At 47.0% G+C, this 16796-nt stretch overlaps 1 protein-coding gene across 7 annotated transcripts in view; it reads left to right on the top strand.

Annotated features, from left to right (window-relative positions):
* Window positions 1-16796, top strand: part of LHPP (phospholysine phosphohistidine inorganic pyrophosphate phosphatase) — a 69893-nt gene that overhangs the window by 24830 nt on the left and 28267 nt on the right. Inside the window, exons 7-8 of one of the 7 annotated variants that reach the window (XM_085229773.1) lie at window positions 9633-9717; window positions 10373-10426. The exons of 5 other annotated variants lie outside the window; for them this stretch is intronic. In XM_085229773.1, the coding sequence (XP_085085899.1) occupies window positions 9633-9717; window positions 10373-10411 (124 nt within the window). In that variant the 3' untranslated portion in view covers window positions 10412-10426. Of the gene's footprint in view, window positions 1-9632; window positions 10078-10372; window positions 10427-16796 lie in introns of those variants that run through there. One more of the 7 variants, XM_085229772.1, reaches the window with a different exon arrangement.

A 16796-nucleotide genomic window follows, 5' to 3' on the forward strand; every position in this document is an offset into this window, starting at 1 on the left:
CAAGGTTGAAGTCAACTCAGGGTGACTCTAAATGCAATGCAGACTTCGGACCCTACATTTGATGTTTGGTCTCCTTTTAGCCATACCACCTTGCAATAGGCATGGTTTGCTAACAACATCTGTAATTTGATGTAAGTTGGGCTGTAGGACTGGTGCTTGCCATTGACTATCTGCAATGTTAAAACTAACAAAGTTAGTTTTCAAGTGTTTTTTCTCTCTCCTAATTTGAGTTTACATAAGTAAATGAAATCATTCTGATGGACCAGTAAGTGATGATTTCTGAGGGAGAAAGTACGTCACTTGTAGTATCATGGTTATTTATCTATGATCTGTGTAATCCTATTAACTCCCTGCAGGAGAATTAGGATTGAACAGTAGGTTTTTCTCTGATATTGATGGAGATCACCAGGAAGCATTTTGTGAATCCACTTCTTAATGTCACACAGACACCCGTACCAGTGAAGGAGGTCTGTGTGACAACAGAGAGAAATTAGACCCTTGCTACTGAGCAAGTCTGCTGACACAGGGCAGTGTGCTGCACCCAAGTACCTCTGGATGGCACCATTAGAACATTTACTTCAGCATTAGCTACCACTTCGGGAGCAACCCTGAAAGCCAAGGCTGTTTGTGCAAATGAAGTAAAAAGCAAATCGGCTTCAGGGTTTTGCTGGAGATGCTGAGTGTTGGCATGGTGGGATTTCCAGATATTTTGGTTGTGAGAGCCTTGCAGCCCAGAATATGGGGCATCACCCCAGCTGGGTTGCTTTTGTGCTTCTGTGCTGAGCAATTTTTTCCATCTCCACCACAACGGTGGAGGCTTCAACAAAACAGATGCAAAGCTGATTCCAAAGTACAATAGACAATAATAAAGTAGAAGAATTGTTGCAGGTGCATTTCACATCACACCGCTGGATATGGGGAAATTATAGATCTTGCAGAGGTTATCCCAATTAAGGCATTTTGCACATTGTTCTCCAGGTCCAAGGGATTCCGTTGTTCTCCTCCATTCTTATTGAAATGCTGACCCTAATACCTTATTATCTGCTGTGCATTTCAGGCAGCATTCCTTCATTCAGGAGCTACTGCAACTTATACCGACAACCCATGGACCTGCTGCCGGCCAGGGGTTTCACAATGCAGCACAAAACATAGCATACGAGCCAAGGCTTACCGTACAGTTTATTGTATGTCAAAGGGACTCCAGTGATTGTGTGCAGATTACAGAATGCAAAGCAAATTCTGTTGGCTGTGCAGGTGACTTGGGGTCCAGAGAGGAGGAGAAGGGGTATAAGGAGAGCGTATCTGTATCTATGTTTACCTTCTCAAAGGCATTTAATCCTCCAACAGTACATTGGAGTTGCACTCTTCTTCAGCAGCCAAACCATGTGTGGAGGAGATAAGTCCATAAAGTGAAATAAATCACAGAATAAAGTTTCTTTAAGGGCAATAATGGAAAGCTGTAGGGGTAAAGCGGTGTTTGGAGTTGATCTTGGTCAATGTGATTCTCTGACACAGGGTGAGTAGTTTGGTTGACCAAGTATGGCCTTTTTAGGTGTAAAACCCAAATGAGAGGTGTCAGCTGGTCTGCTGGTGGTGTCACCACTCTCAGTTACCCCTTCCTGCTGCGGTGTGCAGAACAGGCCTTTGCTGTGGACTCACAGTTGGGTTTTTATTTCACCACCATGGCTCATAGTGCAACAGCCCTGAGCTGTCTTGTAACACTGCACATGAAAGTTAGAGTGGGGATGAAAGGAGAAAAGGGGACCAGGAAAGCTGCTAGCTCTTGCTGGCTCTGCCACTGCTCTGGGGAAGAACTGGGTCAAGTTACTTCATGTTGCCCGTCTTCAGTTTCCCCACTTTATAATTATCCTTTGAGAATAATTATCCTGAGTTTATTAAGAAAGTGGTTTGTGATCTGTTCCTCTTATCTGATTGAAGAAAACATACTGCATCTGTAGAGATTTATAGGGGAAATCAGCTTGCTTGATGTGATCGAGACAGAAGTTGTGACAGAGGAAAGACCTTTCAGGCTGACATCATCAATTGATTAAGGATTCTGATAAACGGGGGTGGATCTTTATCATAACTCTCCAAATAAAGTTATTAAATGATTCTAAAAAGCAGATTTTCACCCGCAGATAAATGGACAGCTATGACAGCCTGTAACAGTCAATGAAAGATCATGGCTTGTTTTGTAAAGCAGCAGTCACATCCTAATGCTATGCAGTGTTGCTGCTTGAAATAGAAGCAGCATCACTCCCACCCTTGCTTTCTTCTTCACTGAATTACTAACCACAGCCAAGACGAACCATTTTATTAGCTTGTTCATGTTTCATGGGGCTTGATGGAGCATACCAGAAGTGGGTACTGAAAGGAACACGCAGCGGCACTCCCTTAATGCTGAAACAGAACCAGAGGCATTTTGATGGCCTCACAATCCTGGTGATGACGCCCGCTTCACATATTAGATGGAAAGACTTCCAACTCATATTTGTGCTATAAAAGATGCATTATAATTGATGTTAGTGTCTTAAGCAATGTTCATTAAAATCCAGTGTCAGCAAGTCAGCTTTCATTTTATTCACAGCATCAGAAGGCGTTGTCTTAGTCACCATTCATTACACATCCAAATCAGAGTTTGTTCCCTCCATGTGAGGAGCTCTGCATGTGTTTATCAATTTCTTGACCACACTTTGGTTACTGTCATCTGTGGTTCAGTTTTGTGAGGGAAGCTCAGAGTTAATACTGCAGAGCCTTAGTGTATGAACACATCTGATGACAGCCTTACATTTCCCCATGCGTTCAGAAAGTCCAGGCAGAGAAATTAGAGTTTAAGCCTCAGGTGCTATAGGAGCGAAGGGCCTATGAACAGGTCTTATTTCTTGATGGTGTAACATGGTCCAACCAGCTGCTCGTCATTGTAGGATATCACAGAATCATAGAATGGCCTGGGTTGAAAAGGACCACAGTGCTCATCTACTTCCAACCCCCTGCTATGTGCAGGTCTCCAACCAGCAGCCCAGGCTGCCCAGAGCCACATCCAGCCTGGCCTTGAATGCCTGCAGGGATGGGCATCCACAGCCTCCTTGGGCAACCTGTTCCAGTGCCTCACCACCCTCTGTGTGAAAATATAACTAACTGCAGTGCAAAATAAAGCAATGCACTGGAAATACTTTACCACTGAACTGCAAGTGGTGAATTTGGAAGTAGAAGATTTTACCGTTTGACTCTGAAGAGTCTTCCTTGGTGTGACTTCAGTTCTTCTGTTTCTCTACCTGAATGCAGCCATATTTTCTATAGTAGTCCAACTCTAATCAGCTGCTGCATCTGAAACATTGATGAAAGGAAGCAATTTGCATGTAGCAAATCAAGCTGGTAGTGAGCACATCAGCTTGTATTGCACTTTTGCTTTCCCTATTTCTCATAATGCACTCAGGCTGTACAGGTTTCCATTCCTCCTACACTGAAATGAAATAAAGGACAGTGAGAGGACCAGACACTACCAGCAGCAGCAGCTACCAGCATCTGTGTGGATACCACCAGAGTCTGTGGCAACTTCAGGCTGGCAAGCTGCTTGCCCAAAAAGATTCTGTTTCTCTCCTCCCCGCAGATACATAACTCAAAAGCCCAGAAAAACAGCCCCTGGTGGCTGGAATGAGTGAAAGGAGGCAGCTCAGGGGCTTTCCAGGGCTGCTCTCCTGCTCTGCACCCACTTCCACTGCATGCACCTGAGGTCTGTCTGGGAGCTGTCTGTCTGAGGGGACCTGCCGCATCCCAGAGGGCAGGGCCACCCCTAGCTCCTGTTGGACACCCAGCTTCCCTTTCTGATGTCAGCCCCAAAACCACAGTCTGCAAGATGGGACAGGAAACAGGCTCTCATTTATTTTTATCTTTAGTGGCCTTTTCTCAGTGCCAATGTAATGTTGCAGTAGAAAAATTCCTCAGCAGAACAGTCATGGGAGCTGGTCGAGCACAGCAGTGTTTCTCAACACTTGTCGCTTGCAGAATGCCAAGCTGCATTAGCTTGTTCAACATTTGACAGCAATGATGAATACCATACCAATAGCTAACTACTTTATTTCTGTAAAAATGCTAATAAGCGTGTTCAAATGTGCTGCAGCAATGGCAGAGCTGGGACAGCTGCACAATTGTGGTTTCGTTTGAGATTTCCTTTTTTTAAAACGCAGGTTCCTCTTCTCGTTGTGTTTTTCTGCCGTAGTTAAATGTCCTCCCAGCTCATTGGGTTGGTGGAGTTCTGCACTGACTCTCAAACGGAGAGCATGGCGAGAGGGGACTGCTCTGGTACAACCAAAGCACAGCATTCAGTTCAAAGGAAGGAGCAAACAAACAAGTGAGAAGCAAGCCAAATTAGCTGCTGATGTAACTCGCTCGAAGCAAATGATTCAGTATCTGAAATTCAATCTTCCTTCTGGCTGGGGCTCTTGCTCACCCAGTAAACAGGCCGAGGAGTGGCTGTGCTGGGCAGTACCTTGTGCCTGCACACAGCAACCCAGAATTCATGCTTCACTGCTGCCTGTCCTGCCTGGGGGCTTACCTGGTGACATTGGTTTTCTCCTCTGATTCTAGGTAGATAAGAGTGAGTTTAGCCAACAAACTCAGGGTGACTGGCTTGGGCCCAGCATGTTTTGTGCTCTTGAGATGTTTGCAGGGCTGTCTGCTCCAGTACGTGGCCATGTAGCTGTAGGTGATCAGAGGCAGAATGTGGGGTCTGCAGACGTGTGGCTTTGGGACTGTAAAAGACAAGAGGTGGGGACTGCTCCCCTTCGGGCTCCCTCTGCTGCGCTTGGGCTGGTGGCTGTTTTTCATGCCCTTTGGAAGACATGATGTGACTTGCCTGGAGTTAAAAATAAAGCACCAGCACTGCCAGGTCTTCTGCACAACTACAATGGCTCCATACATGGCTGCTCATTCCATGTCTCACTCAAGAAGAAACAGAGTAATGTGAGACAAGGAGGGGGGGTGTTGAGGAGCTGCACTCCCCTCTGCCCATCCAGCACCAAGAAGGGCTCTTTGGTGGAGATGAAGATAGCTTGCAGCTGACGCTTGGACGTGACTCATGCTCACACATTGCCCTGTAACTATTACCATTCTTACTTTGTGGTTTTCAGTCATTGTCAACAGTGTATATGGTTACACCTCAGCTCTGCTCACTTATTGGTTGCCAAAAGATGAGCTAACGCAGCTCGCTGGGCTGCTGCTTTGAATGGGCTTTGTGTCCTGTGCAGCAGCAGCCAGCTTTAAACCAGAGCCATCCACCCTCCTGAAAAACGAGGTCCTGCTTTGCTTTGTGGGGAGCTGGGCCGCACCTGGCTGCTGCACCTCCTGGCTGAAAAACTTATTCATTTTCTCTTTAAATCCATAGAATTGAGTTGGAAGGGACTTTTAAACACCATCTGGTGCAATCCTGTTGCAGATCACAGGGACACCCCCAGCTCCATCAGTGCTCAGAGCCCATCCCCTGGCCTTGGGTGTCTGCAGGGATGGGACATCACCGCCTCCCTGAGCAACCTGTGCAGTGCCTCACCACTCTTGTGTCAGCGTATGCTTTCATTTCACAGCTACAGTTATTGTTTCCATTCCCAGTTGCATTCTGAGTGCCACCTGAGGAAGCTGAAGAGGAGGATGTGTCAGTTTTGCCCTTTCGGTTTCCTCTCCCTCCCAACCTGTTTCAACAGCTGTCAGCATACACGTGAAACATTCACACAGCTACATAGCCCGCTCTCACATGGGAAACTTGGCTGCACAATGTGTGCTGCTGTGGTGTTGCAGATGGTTATGTTCCTGCAGAACGAAGGGATGCTGCAATCCGTCCTGCTTCAACAGAACAAACACCTTGTATGAGCTGATCACCCTCATTGCCTTTGCAGTGGGATCTGGGCACTTTAAGCATCTCTTGTCCAATACTACAGCAGGTCAGGTAGATCACACACCACAAGGCATCATTGCTCTGCCTTGTAAAGATAGTTTATGTTAAAACAGATGCCTACACATGGAGGAGGTGAGCCTCTATCTGCAGCAACACATCTCTGGTACATGCTTCTATGACAAAAGCATGATGGCTTAGAGGCTGGTTGTGGATAACCCATCCTTGGAGGCATTTAGGTCCAGTTTGGATGGTGCCCTGAGCAGCCTGATCTGGTGGGTGGCAACCCTGTCCATGGCAGAGGAGTTGGAACTAGAAGATCTAAATGTCCCTTCCAAACCAAGCCATTCTGTGATTCTAACTACATTGTGGCTGCTGTGGCTCAGCCCCGTGTTGCAGGGCCATTCCTCTTTGTCCCCTTCCCCATCCCCACCATCCCAGGATGCTGCCAGCTTCCAGCTCACATCTGAGGAGCCCTGTTTTTCCCAGTGTGCATTTCCAGAGGACTGCAAGGAACAGAATGCAGCCATAAGATTACAAAGACCCAGATAGAATTCAACCCTTTGTTCTACTTTTACAATTGCAGTTTATCAAGGGTGGGAGCTGGAAGTATTCTGCACCTCTGTCCAGACTGACTGAGCACTGTGGAGCAGAGCAGCTGCAGCCACACTTCAAAAGGGGTTCCTGGGCTCTGCAGCCCCTTAACCTGCTACAAATGGAGCTTTGTTTGAACTCCAACGAGCATTTGCAGTTGAATAACACGAACCATTCAGCTACACTATTGGCTGCCTGGCACTGAAATCAGGCCTAAAAATAGGAGAATGTCTGACCCTGAAGTGAAGAATTTTCACTCTGAACCCAGCCTGGCACCCACCCAGGGTGACATCATCTGGAGGAGAAGCTGGAAAAGCTTTCAAAATGCTGCTTTCCACGAGGGAACTCTAAATGTTGGTGCAACTGAAAATCAGGCAGCAAATTTGATGTGACTGTGACTCAAAGGAAGGAGGCAATGGGAAGGAAAGGGCGGAAGATGGAGGGGGAAGATGGAGACTGCTTGTCAGATAAGTGTTTGGGGATACATCTGTGTGTATCTAAAGGAAAGATGAGAGGAGTGAAAACAAGGTTGTTTTCTGGACCATTAACAGAATCCCAGCATGGCTGAGGTTGTCAGGGACCTCTGGGTCCATCTGGTCCAACCCCTGCTCCTGCAGGAGTCCGAGGACCACTCCAAGAAAAAGAGGTCCATCCTTATCTACAGTGATTCCCACTGCCTGTGGAAGCACTCTCTTAGCACAGGGATGTCTGAGATAGCCAGACACTGAGTGACCTCCCCTGATGTCAGCACTGTGACATTCACAAGCAGCTTCATCCAGGCTAACTTGGGATTTTAGCAAAATCTGTGGTGCAGCAGCATCAACAACCTCACTGTTGGTGTTCTAAATCCTAATTGCTTGAAGCCAGCTCCTCGTATTTACGTGCTAAGGTTCTTGGTCTTCTTTAAAAATGATAATATATAAAAGATGCAGTAGGCAGCTTTCCTCTGAAAGTCCCCATCCTTTTCAATCTGGATGCTGCCAGGTGTCGATGAGTGCACGCTGGAATTTGTAGCTCTTTTCAGATGGTGAGAGTTAAATGTGATGTTTATGTTGGGTGTCTCCATTATCTGTTTGCCTTCTGCCTTTTAAATTCTCATTACATATTTATAATGCTGTTATAGCAAAGATGCCTGGAGCACCACCATGGGCAGTGTTTGGTCTCAGAGTCCCAAATGATGCTGAAAGAACTGCTGTTGTTTTGTAAACACTGTATCAAGAGCTGGTTTCCTGACTACTGCTTGGCACTTCTAACCAACAGTGATAAAGAAGGAAAAAAAACAAAAAACAACAAACAAACAAACAAACAAAAAAACATACAAACTTATAGTCTAATATTTAACCAATGTATTTGGCTAGAAAAGCATTCAGGCATGCATGCCCTTCTCTGGGTGTTCACTCTTAGATCATCGTAGCAGTGAAACTCTATTGGAGATGGGCAAACCCTCTGCTGGTTTGTAGACATCTGCCATAGCAGTGCACGCAGACAAGCTGCTCTTCACTCTATCAGCCTCTGGTTGGGATTTGTCTGACTAAGCATTAGAATATTTCGGGCTGCCTGCTGGGAAAAGACCAGGCTGCAGCTGCAAAGGTGTTTTGTTGGCATGGCCTGAGCCTGTTGGAGGCAGATGGTGACCCAGGCAGGGGCAGGAATTGACCCTAATACAAAGGTCACCGTGTGCTGCACCTCCAGATGAGGGCTTAGGCAGAGCTTCTGTGTTTTACCCACTTTCTGTATTACAATTTGAATCCTGTCCATCTGAGAGACCAGTCTCAATTTGCAACTCGATTGTACAACTTTTAGCTGCTGATGTCTGGTACATTTTATTAAGAGGAACCGTGTGAAAGGCAAGGCCTTAAATCTTAACAGCTGGAGTAAATCTGGTGTAAAACAGCAGCGAATGCCAGTGTTGGTGTGGGTCAGCTGCTCGATTACAGACCCGTGGCTTCATGGGGCATTAATGGAGCTGACATAAATGAAAACAGTGCGCACAATAGAAGAGCTGTCTTTTCTTCTTGTAGGCAGAGCTCTTTATTTTTCCTTGCCAGTTGAGATGTTCTAGCAAACACTCATCTTTAAAGATGACACTTCTTATCTTAAAAATCCATAGAGATGCGGGAAGTCCGCTTTCACCAGAGCAAATGGACTTTTGCTTTGAAAAGCCCATTCCTGAACATTTGCCATGACTAACCATCCCTGCTCTCAGCAGTCCTGAGTTCCATCATGTACAAAGCTACGTACAAAGCTGCACTTATATGCACAAAATCATTTAAAGCTGTGTCTCTTGAACACACATCCCTGCACAGCCAGCCTGCACTTTCCCTGCCCCAAACCAGAGGCAGTACAAATTGCCAAGCAATATTCTCACACTATGATTGCTTTGCATGCAAGGAAGAGAGGCACAGAGGTTAGAACTAACACTGTCCAAAGGGTCAATTGCTCATGTGCTTAGCTTGCAAGTACTCGAGCATTACATGGAAACATATGTTCCAAAGGCAGCTTCAGACACTGCAGGGGCAGCTGTGTGGGCTCAGCACTCCTGTGGATGAGGTTCTGGCTCCCCCCAGGCAGACACTCAGGAGATCAGTGTGTCCTGAGGAGTATTTGAGTGCTGCAAACTTACACTGTGTGCTAATGTTTCTGATGCCCAAAACATCTCTGCCTCCTGCTGCTCACCAGCCTCAGAGGTACCGCTCTCCTCCACTGAGCAGCCGGGTTCCCACACCCTGTGCTGGGTCCTGTCACGTTGTTCTCTGATTGTTCTTAACCTGGTGGTGAAGTCCCTGCTCAAAGGAGCTACTGGACTAAATTCAGGGGGCTGTGTTCTCTGCGGAGCTCAGTACAATGGTCGGCATCAATGGGCTCCGCTGCTCCCTGCTGAAGTGAGTGGCAAGCACTTGGCACCCATTAGAGGAGCAAAAGGACACTTTTTGGCTGAAGCCAACTCCTGCACATACAAAATGGGTACAAAGACCTCTACCGAAAGAAAAACTTATCTGCATTTAAATCAGCCTAATTAAAGTGGCTATTTCCAGGAGCAGCACTAAGCTGGCAGGCAGCAGCAGCATTGCCTACCCAAAGCGATTCGTGCAATTGCCACCTTTTGTGTTTATCTGATGGTTTTTTGTTTTTTGTTTTTTTTTTCCCCCTATAGCAGTCATCCACGGGATATTGCCTGTGATGACACCTATGTGCTGTACGTTTTAAGTTTAGGAGCAGGACACTGCTCTTTACAGCAGGTGAGGATCTGGGGTGTCAGAATTGGGCAGAGCGCTGCTGATGTACACCTGCTGGTCCTCTGGGTGCTTGAAAATAGCTTAGCAAGTGTAGGAGAAAAAAAAAAAAAAAGATTTCTCCATCCATCTAGAACACATTGCATACATCAGGGGAAGGAGAGGCATTTGTGGGAGCGAATGGTACATTTATCAGCGTGTGGGCCATTGGAAGGAGTGGATGTGGCTGGGATAATTATAACGGAGATCAGTCTTCTTGGAATGGGAAAGTAACGACAACTCTCATTTTACCAAATCCTCTGAAATTTACTGCCTATTTATTTAACACCCTGGGCCCTTTCCTATGTCAGAGAATCGGTCAGATTTATGGAGGTGCAGCTCAGTAATGTAAATACTTCAGAGATCATCCACACAACCCGTGGGCTGCTCTGGTTTTTCTCATTGTCACTGCTCAGGGCCGTGGGAACAGGGAATGCAAACGGGAGCACTGCAGAGGCCTCGTGAGGCACCAGCCCAAATCAGGCTAAGGAGCTCAGAATGCTCTTCTGCCACTTGTTCTGCAGGCAAGCAATACCTGCTGAGTATGCATCAGTGCTGGTGGGAAGGGAGCAAAGCTCCTTCTGTCTCCCATCTTCGTGACTTTGCTGTTTTCTCTTTCCAGTTTATCATAGTGTCTTCTCCTTCGTGTACAGCTGTGTGAGGAGAGGCAATATGTGCTCAGAAATCTGCCATGCAAGGAAGCGCCGCAGTAGCAAATGCGTTTCTGAATGGGAGGGCTGACTGCAGCTTCGTTATGCAAGCCATGGGTTTCCTGCATTGCAACTGGAAACCTCTGCTGGAAGCTGGAGTAGCAGCACAGGAAGGAAAATCACTTTGAAACCGTGTAGGTTTTGTTAAATAATAAAATAAGAGGTTATCCAGCAGGCATGAAAATGAAGATGGACAAAGGAGCAGAGCTGTGGGCCCTTTTGCTGCCATCGTTTTATATTAGAGGAAAATGCCTAGATTGGGGTTTAATAATTATTGCAGGTCTCTTTTGTAGTAAGTTCCTAATTGCTGGGCCTGTCTGCCTTTGTGGGTTTATGAGCTCTGTGCCTTTTGGCTGAGTGTTTACGCTTTTATTACCATGAGAGTAACAATCTTTTCCAGCCCAGCATGTCTTGCAGAGAGTGTAAATGCATAGCCTTGATGTCCTACTCATCTCTAAAGCATTTGGGGGGTTTAGGGTTGTTATAAGGACACTCATACAAACAACAAACCTGAAAGAAAACAGTGCTCTAAAAAAGACAGAAGGAGAATTTCCTTTGAATCCTTTGGAGACAGGATTTCAGTCCAAAGGGTTTGGTAGCAATGTAAGCCTTTGTGCTTCCAGACACAAGCCAAATTCTCACTCATAAAATTCAAAAGGAAATTTTCCTTCAGGGCACAAATTCTAATATAAAATCTCCCACATTTTGCTTCTCAACCGCTGTCAAAAGCTGGCCACTGTTGAAAGCAGAGCCAGGAATGAGCTTGGGCTGTCTGAGCAGGCGCAGCGTCCTTCCTGAGCTGTGCATTGCTATAGGAGCACACAGGAGGGGTGCATTGTCACTGCCAGTCCTGCAGTGGTGGACTTTAAGGCCACAAGCTTCAGAAGGGAGCTGTAAATGGGATGGATTGAGGTGACAGGAGAGCAGGGAGGGTTTGAGCCCCGTGTGTCAGAAAGCCTCAGTGCCCCGTTTGCTGCAGCAGCATCTCCACGGTCCTCTGCTCAGCTCCTGTGCTGCCCATCCTGCTCTCCCCGCAAAGGTATTTGGCTGTGGATGTTGGATGCTGTTTGCTCTGGCTGAAGGCAGCTGGGAGCCTTACCCACAGGTCCCGAAGATCTGGGCAAGGTCTCACAGATCCCATGTCTGTCACTTCCTTCCTGTTCTGTGGTTACTGCTGAAGCATCGCACGCCTCAGGCAGAGGAAGCAGGGCTGTTCTTGAGACCTGGGATCTCTTTCAGCTGCAAAAAAAAAAAAAAAAAAAAAAAAAAAAAAGCTATGGTGACATTGTCAGTGCCACAGCTCAGAAATGGGGTTTCTCAGAAGTCTCTCTAAGAGTCTGTTGAAAAGTTTGGGAAGCACATGACGGAAGATGCTAAATGGTGTGGTCAGGCGGGGGTTGGAGGAACCTTCTTGCCCTCTGTCAGTGACTGGGATCCTTGTTCCAGCTGCAGCATACAGTATTTAGCTCAAAATTGCTTCTTCTGGCACCCTGCTCCCACACACTCGTGTACTAATATGGCCATTCTCAAGGGCTTTGTCCCTGCCAAAAGAAGAGGACAATTAAGAGGAAGCCACAGAGTTTGCCATATTAAACTTACCCACACTGAATCATAATGCAGAGCACGGTTCCATCCAGACAGATGCTTCCTGGATCAAAAAGAGCGACTGGATCTGGTGGAAATGGAGAAATGGCTTTGCTGTGGCCAGTTCCTGTGGCTGGGTTCCCTGCTGCTGTGTTTGCTCTGTCCCTGCCTGGCTGCACGTCACTGCACGGGCAGCTCTACAGCTGGGGGCTGGAGCAGTGATGAGCTTCAATGGGCTTCAATTGCTCAGAGGTCCGAATTGAGATGGGTGCCCCCAGCCCAGCAGAATGCTGGCAGCCCCAGCTAGCGCTGGGTCAGGATATTATGCAAAAGTTCCTCTCAGAAAGAGTGGTGAGGCATTGGAAAAGGCTGCCCAGTGAGGGGGCAGCCACTGTCCCTGAAGGGGTTCAGGAACTGTGAAGATATGGCTGATTGCCAAGCAAATCCAGGAGCTGCTTGTCTTTATTGGAAACTTCTAGAGGATTGAACAGGCGGTAAACCAACAGTTTTCCATAGCTATTACTCTACAGGGAATTTGGCCAGGTCTCTGCATAGCAAACATATAGGAAATGCCTGCTGAAATCCGTGAGAGCATGATAGAATTTAATCAATCCCATTTGTTTGCAAGAAGAATTGGCCCAGATCCCTGTTGTAAACACCGGGGTAACACTAAAGGCAGCATAAGCCGTTACACAAAGGTACGTGTGGCTCTGTGAACAGAAAACACCAAACTTGCCCTTTTTTATCTCGATTGACCCCTCCTCGTACTCCATCTGAGATGCATGCAGTCTTTGCTCATCCTTTCATTTTCCTCATTTCATTATCCCATTCTCTCTCTTTGCCCCCGATTCCTGTCTTTATTTGTTTGGTTCTTTATCCACGGGACCCACGCCAAAGCCTAATAGTGCACAAGAGCATGACAGTGCCCTGAGCCCACGCTGCTGCCCCAGGACCCGGTGCCAGCAATGTCCCTCTGGTGGCACGTGGCAGAGAGCCCCCAGAATTCAGCTGTGGGTGTTCCTTGTGGACTCCCAGATGAGTTCCCAGCGATTGCTGTTGTTTTAAGGGGGTTTATTTCCAAATAAGTGGCTTTCTCAGGCATGTTTATTATTCCCTTTGGAGACTGTTGATTCTGCTGTCTGTGCAAGCTGTGTGCAGGCAATGAATAGCGATAAGGAACAAGCTATTGGTAGGGTGATGCATGGGCCAACAAGTGTGACTGTGTGTGTGATCAGAGATATAGGCAGAAGAGAAACATAAAGATCTGTTCATGACAGATCCTCTGTCTCATTCAGTGCTGCCATTAGAAATAGTGTGGAAGCCTTGTGTATTTACAGGAGATCCAAGAAAAGTTGTTTATATGTGCTGAGTTCTGATGTTTCATTGCACACCAGCTGCATTTTGTTGGCCATCGACGTTACTGCTTCTCCTAGGTAGTTCTTTTTCTCTCTTTACTTCCCATATCTTTTGTACAGCATCAGGGAGAGCAGCTTTGCATAAGCACAGCACTACGTGGCTGCGGAGGACTCCGGGCAGATGTGACACCCAGGGGCAGGGTGAGTTCTGTACATGGTCATTCTCTTAGGGAGAAAACAGGCTGCTCTCTGCAGAAAGCCACGTGGTTGCTGATATCTGCCAGGCTAGTTTCCGAGGAGAGTGTGAGAGAAGTGTCCTTTCTACCAAGATTGCTGTGCCAGCTTTCCAAGTCAGTGCTGAGTCCACAGCCTGAGCCAGAATGTGCTGTGGAGCTGGGATGTTTGGCAGGGATTTCCCATCTGTAAATCGTTCTTACTGGGATGGGGGGGAAAAAAAACAAACGAGGACAATCTTGGTCTTATCTGCTGGTATTCTTCATAAAATGGCACAAAAAAACAAATACGCCCACCATCCTCCCCAGGAGATTAAATAAGGCAAGGAGGTTGTGGATGCCCCATCCCTGCGGGCATTCAAGGCCAGGCTGGATGTGGTTCTGGGCAGCCTGGTCTGCTGGTTGGCGACCCTGTGCATGACAGTGGAGTTCAAATTAGGTGATCATTGTGGTCCTTTTCAACCCAGGGCATTCTATGATTCTATGATTCTTGTTGTTCACGAAGCAGCAGCTCAGCTTTGTCTCATTTCAGAGACTTGCTTGTACTGGGCTGTACCTGGAAGTAAGGAGGCACTGCCTCCCTGAAAAGACTGCTCTGTCCCCCCTCTCTTTTCTTAGCAGGACCATCATCTCCTGTACTTGAACATTACACTCAGGGCCTCCCTCTTGCACATCCCCCTTTCCCACGGCACTGCTTATTCCTTGCACTCTTGCCTCCTGCCTCTTTTCATGGACATCCGCAGGCTTGGGAGACTGCCATGCTCCCTGGTCCTGCATCACTCCACGTAAGCAGGTGGCAGTGTGTCCCTGTCATTTCTGCTGATGCCTTGTCTCTGCATCTCAGCAATAGTTCTGTTCTGCAGTGGAGCAGCACATCCCAGGCCATGTCCTGGCCATTGGAGCCACCTTCCCAGTAGATGGCATCAAAGACAGCAAATTCCCTGTCACCATTCTGCTTGTGCTGGCTGCAAATGAGCTGTTCTACAAATGTTTGGAGGTGGAGATTGACAGCAAATGCCTCTCATTCCTGTCACAGGTATTAAGGAAGGTATAAATTGTATTTTCTTTCATTCTACGATGGGTCCTTAAAATAAGGAAGCTGTGCATTGCTTTCCTTTTGCTTCAGCTTTCAGTGACGCGCCCCATGTCTAATCCCAGTGTGGGGCCTGGTTTCCCTCCTGGTGTTGGGACTGGGTGAGTGCTGCGTGAGGGCTCCCTGCCTCTATTGCTCAGCCATTTGTTGGTAATCTCAGCAGAAAAAATGCATTTGTCTGCTCATCGCAGGCCTTCATGTGTTTTTTATGTCTAAATTCAGTTCACTTTTAATACATATATATACCTACTGCATATGCAGTGTCCTGTATAGGATGATTAAAGATACGTCATCAATTTCTTTCTTTATAAACCACATGTATATCTAATAGTCACCACTATCAGCTATCTACTGGAGGAAATCCCTCTTCTCAACACCCACATTTAGGGATTTGAGAGACCAGCAGGTTCAGCCCATCAGGAGACCCCTAAGAGCCTGAGCTGACACATACCTTGCAAAAATTTGGTCGCTAACACACAATTATTTCTGGTCTCTTTGTGAGTGCTTCCAAAGTCACGTTGTCTAAGTCAGCATTAAGGAAACTGGGAGGTGACAGGACGGCTCTGCCTGCTTTCTTTTTCACTGCAGACAGTTTGTGAAAAGCGTACAGCAGCTTTCTAGAGCTCACATCTTTTCAAAGGACTTTCATTTATGTTAATAGACGGTCAAAAGAAAGCGTCCTTTTCTTCTCCGTAGACCTGCGGTCTTTGAAGTACCATTCCAATGAACAGCACAGAGCAAAAGAAAGGGCTTTGTCAATGTGTAAGTCTGGGCTCTGGGTGAAATTTGGGACTGCTATACGCGTGAAGGTTTTGCTGTAAAAGTCTGTGAAATTTCATGACAGTTTTCTAACCCGAGGACTTTTATTGAAGAAACATTGGACTGTTATCTTGCTGAGTACAGAATCACTCCATCTCAGCTAATTTGCTTTCCTCGGGTTATTAAAAATCCTTTTGAGGGAGTGTCCTGACAGCCTGCTGGAAGAGGAGAACAGAGCACTGGTGTGAGAGGGGTAGGTTGTTTCACAACAAAACTCATTCTGGAAAGCAATGACGGAGGCTTGGAGGTACTTGGCACCTCTTCCCACACCTCTGGCACAGCCCCAGTGGCTCTGCACCCCAGTGGGGCCAGCACCACACACAGCAGGACCTGTGTTGATGGGAGTGCAGCCCTGGATGAACTTGTTTCTGAACTACCTGGGGCATTTTCGGCCAGGAGCAGAACCCGAGCTGGGAACAAAGAAGGGAAGGGACTAGAGCGACTCCTTGGGTTGCAGGGGTCTTGGAAACTCCATCTTTAGGAAAATGAAAAAAGACTTTCCACAATTTTCTCTTTTTATGAGTCAATGAGTAGGGTATTGCCCAAGGAGGCTGTGGATGCCCCATCCCTGCAGGCATTCAAGGCCAGGCTGGATGTGGCTCTGGGCAGCCTGGGCTGCTGGTTGGTGACCCTGCACACAGCACGGGGTTGAAAACTAGATGAGCACTGTGGTCCTTTTCAACCCAGGCCATTCTGTGATTCTATAATTCTGTGATATTCTGTAGCCACAAGTGCTGTTGGAGTTTCTCACCCTGGGGAGATAGCAAAGCTTATCAGTACAGTCAAGTGGCACTGCTGCATATCTTTGAGAGAGTGCAGTGTCCATGCAGCTGATGTGCTGGGCTTCCATCATCCACACATGATGTCCTCTGCAGCACTCAGAGCTTGAACAGCACTGTCATGTGGCTCAGAAGAAAACAAATTGTCATTTTTTTTGATGTGTTTCCTGGGGTGATTTGCCAAGCCTACATTCAGTCATGCTGGAGTACAGAGGGTTTGTCTGTCTTGGGCAGTTTTGATAGGATCTGTGCTCTGAGCAAAGCTGATGAAAAAAAGTCTTGTCTAACAGAGAGAGAATTGACACAGTGCTTTACTGGAGAAAAACAAAACATCTGGGTAGGGATAATACATATGTTTAGTGGATTAGATCTGAAAACAGGATTAAAGTCTCCTGAGGATTTTGAGATGACAAAGGGTACCACAGTGCTGCCCAGAGTCACCCAGGCTGCAGGGTCAGGCAGAAGCATTTCCT

This window comes from Meleagris gallopavo, chromosome 8, assembly GCF_905368555.1.
Source record: "Meleagris gallopavo chromosome 8, MGAL_WU_HG_1.1, whole genome shotgun sequence".
Classification (NCBI taxonomy): Eukaryota; Metazoa; Chordata; class Aves; order Galliformes; family Phasianidae; genus Meleagris; species Meleagris gallopavo.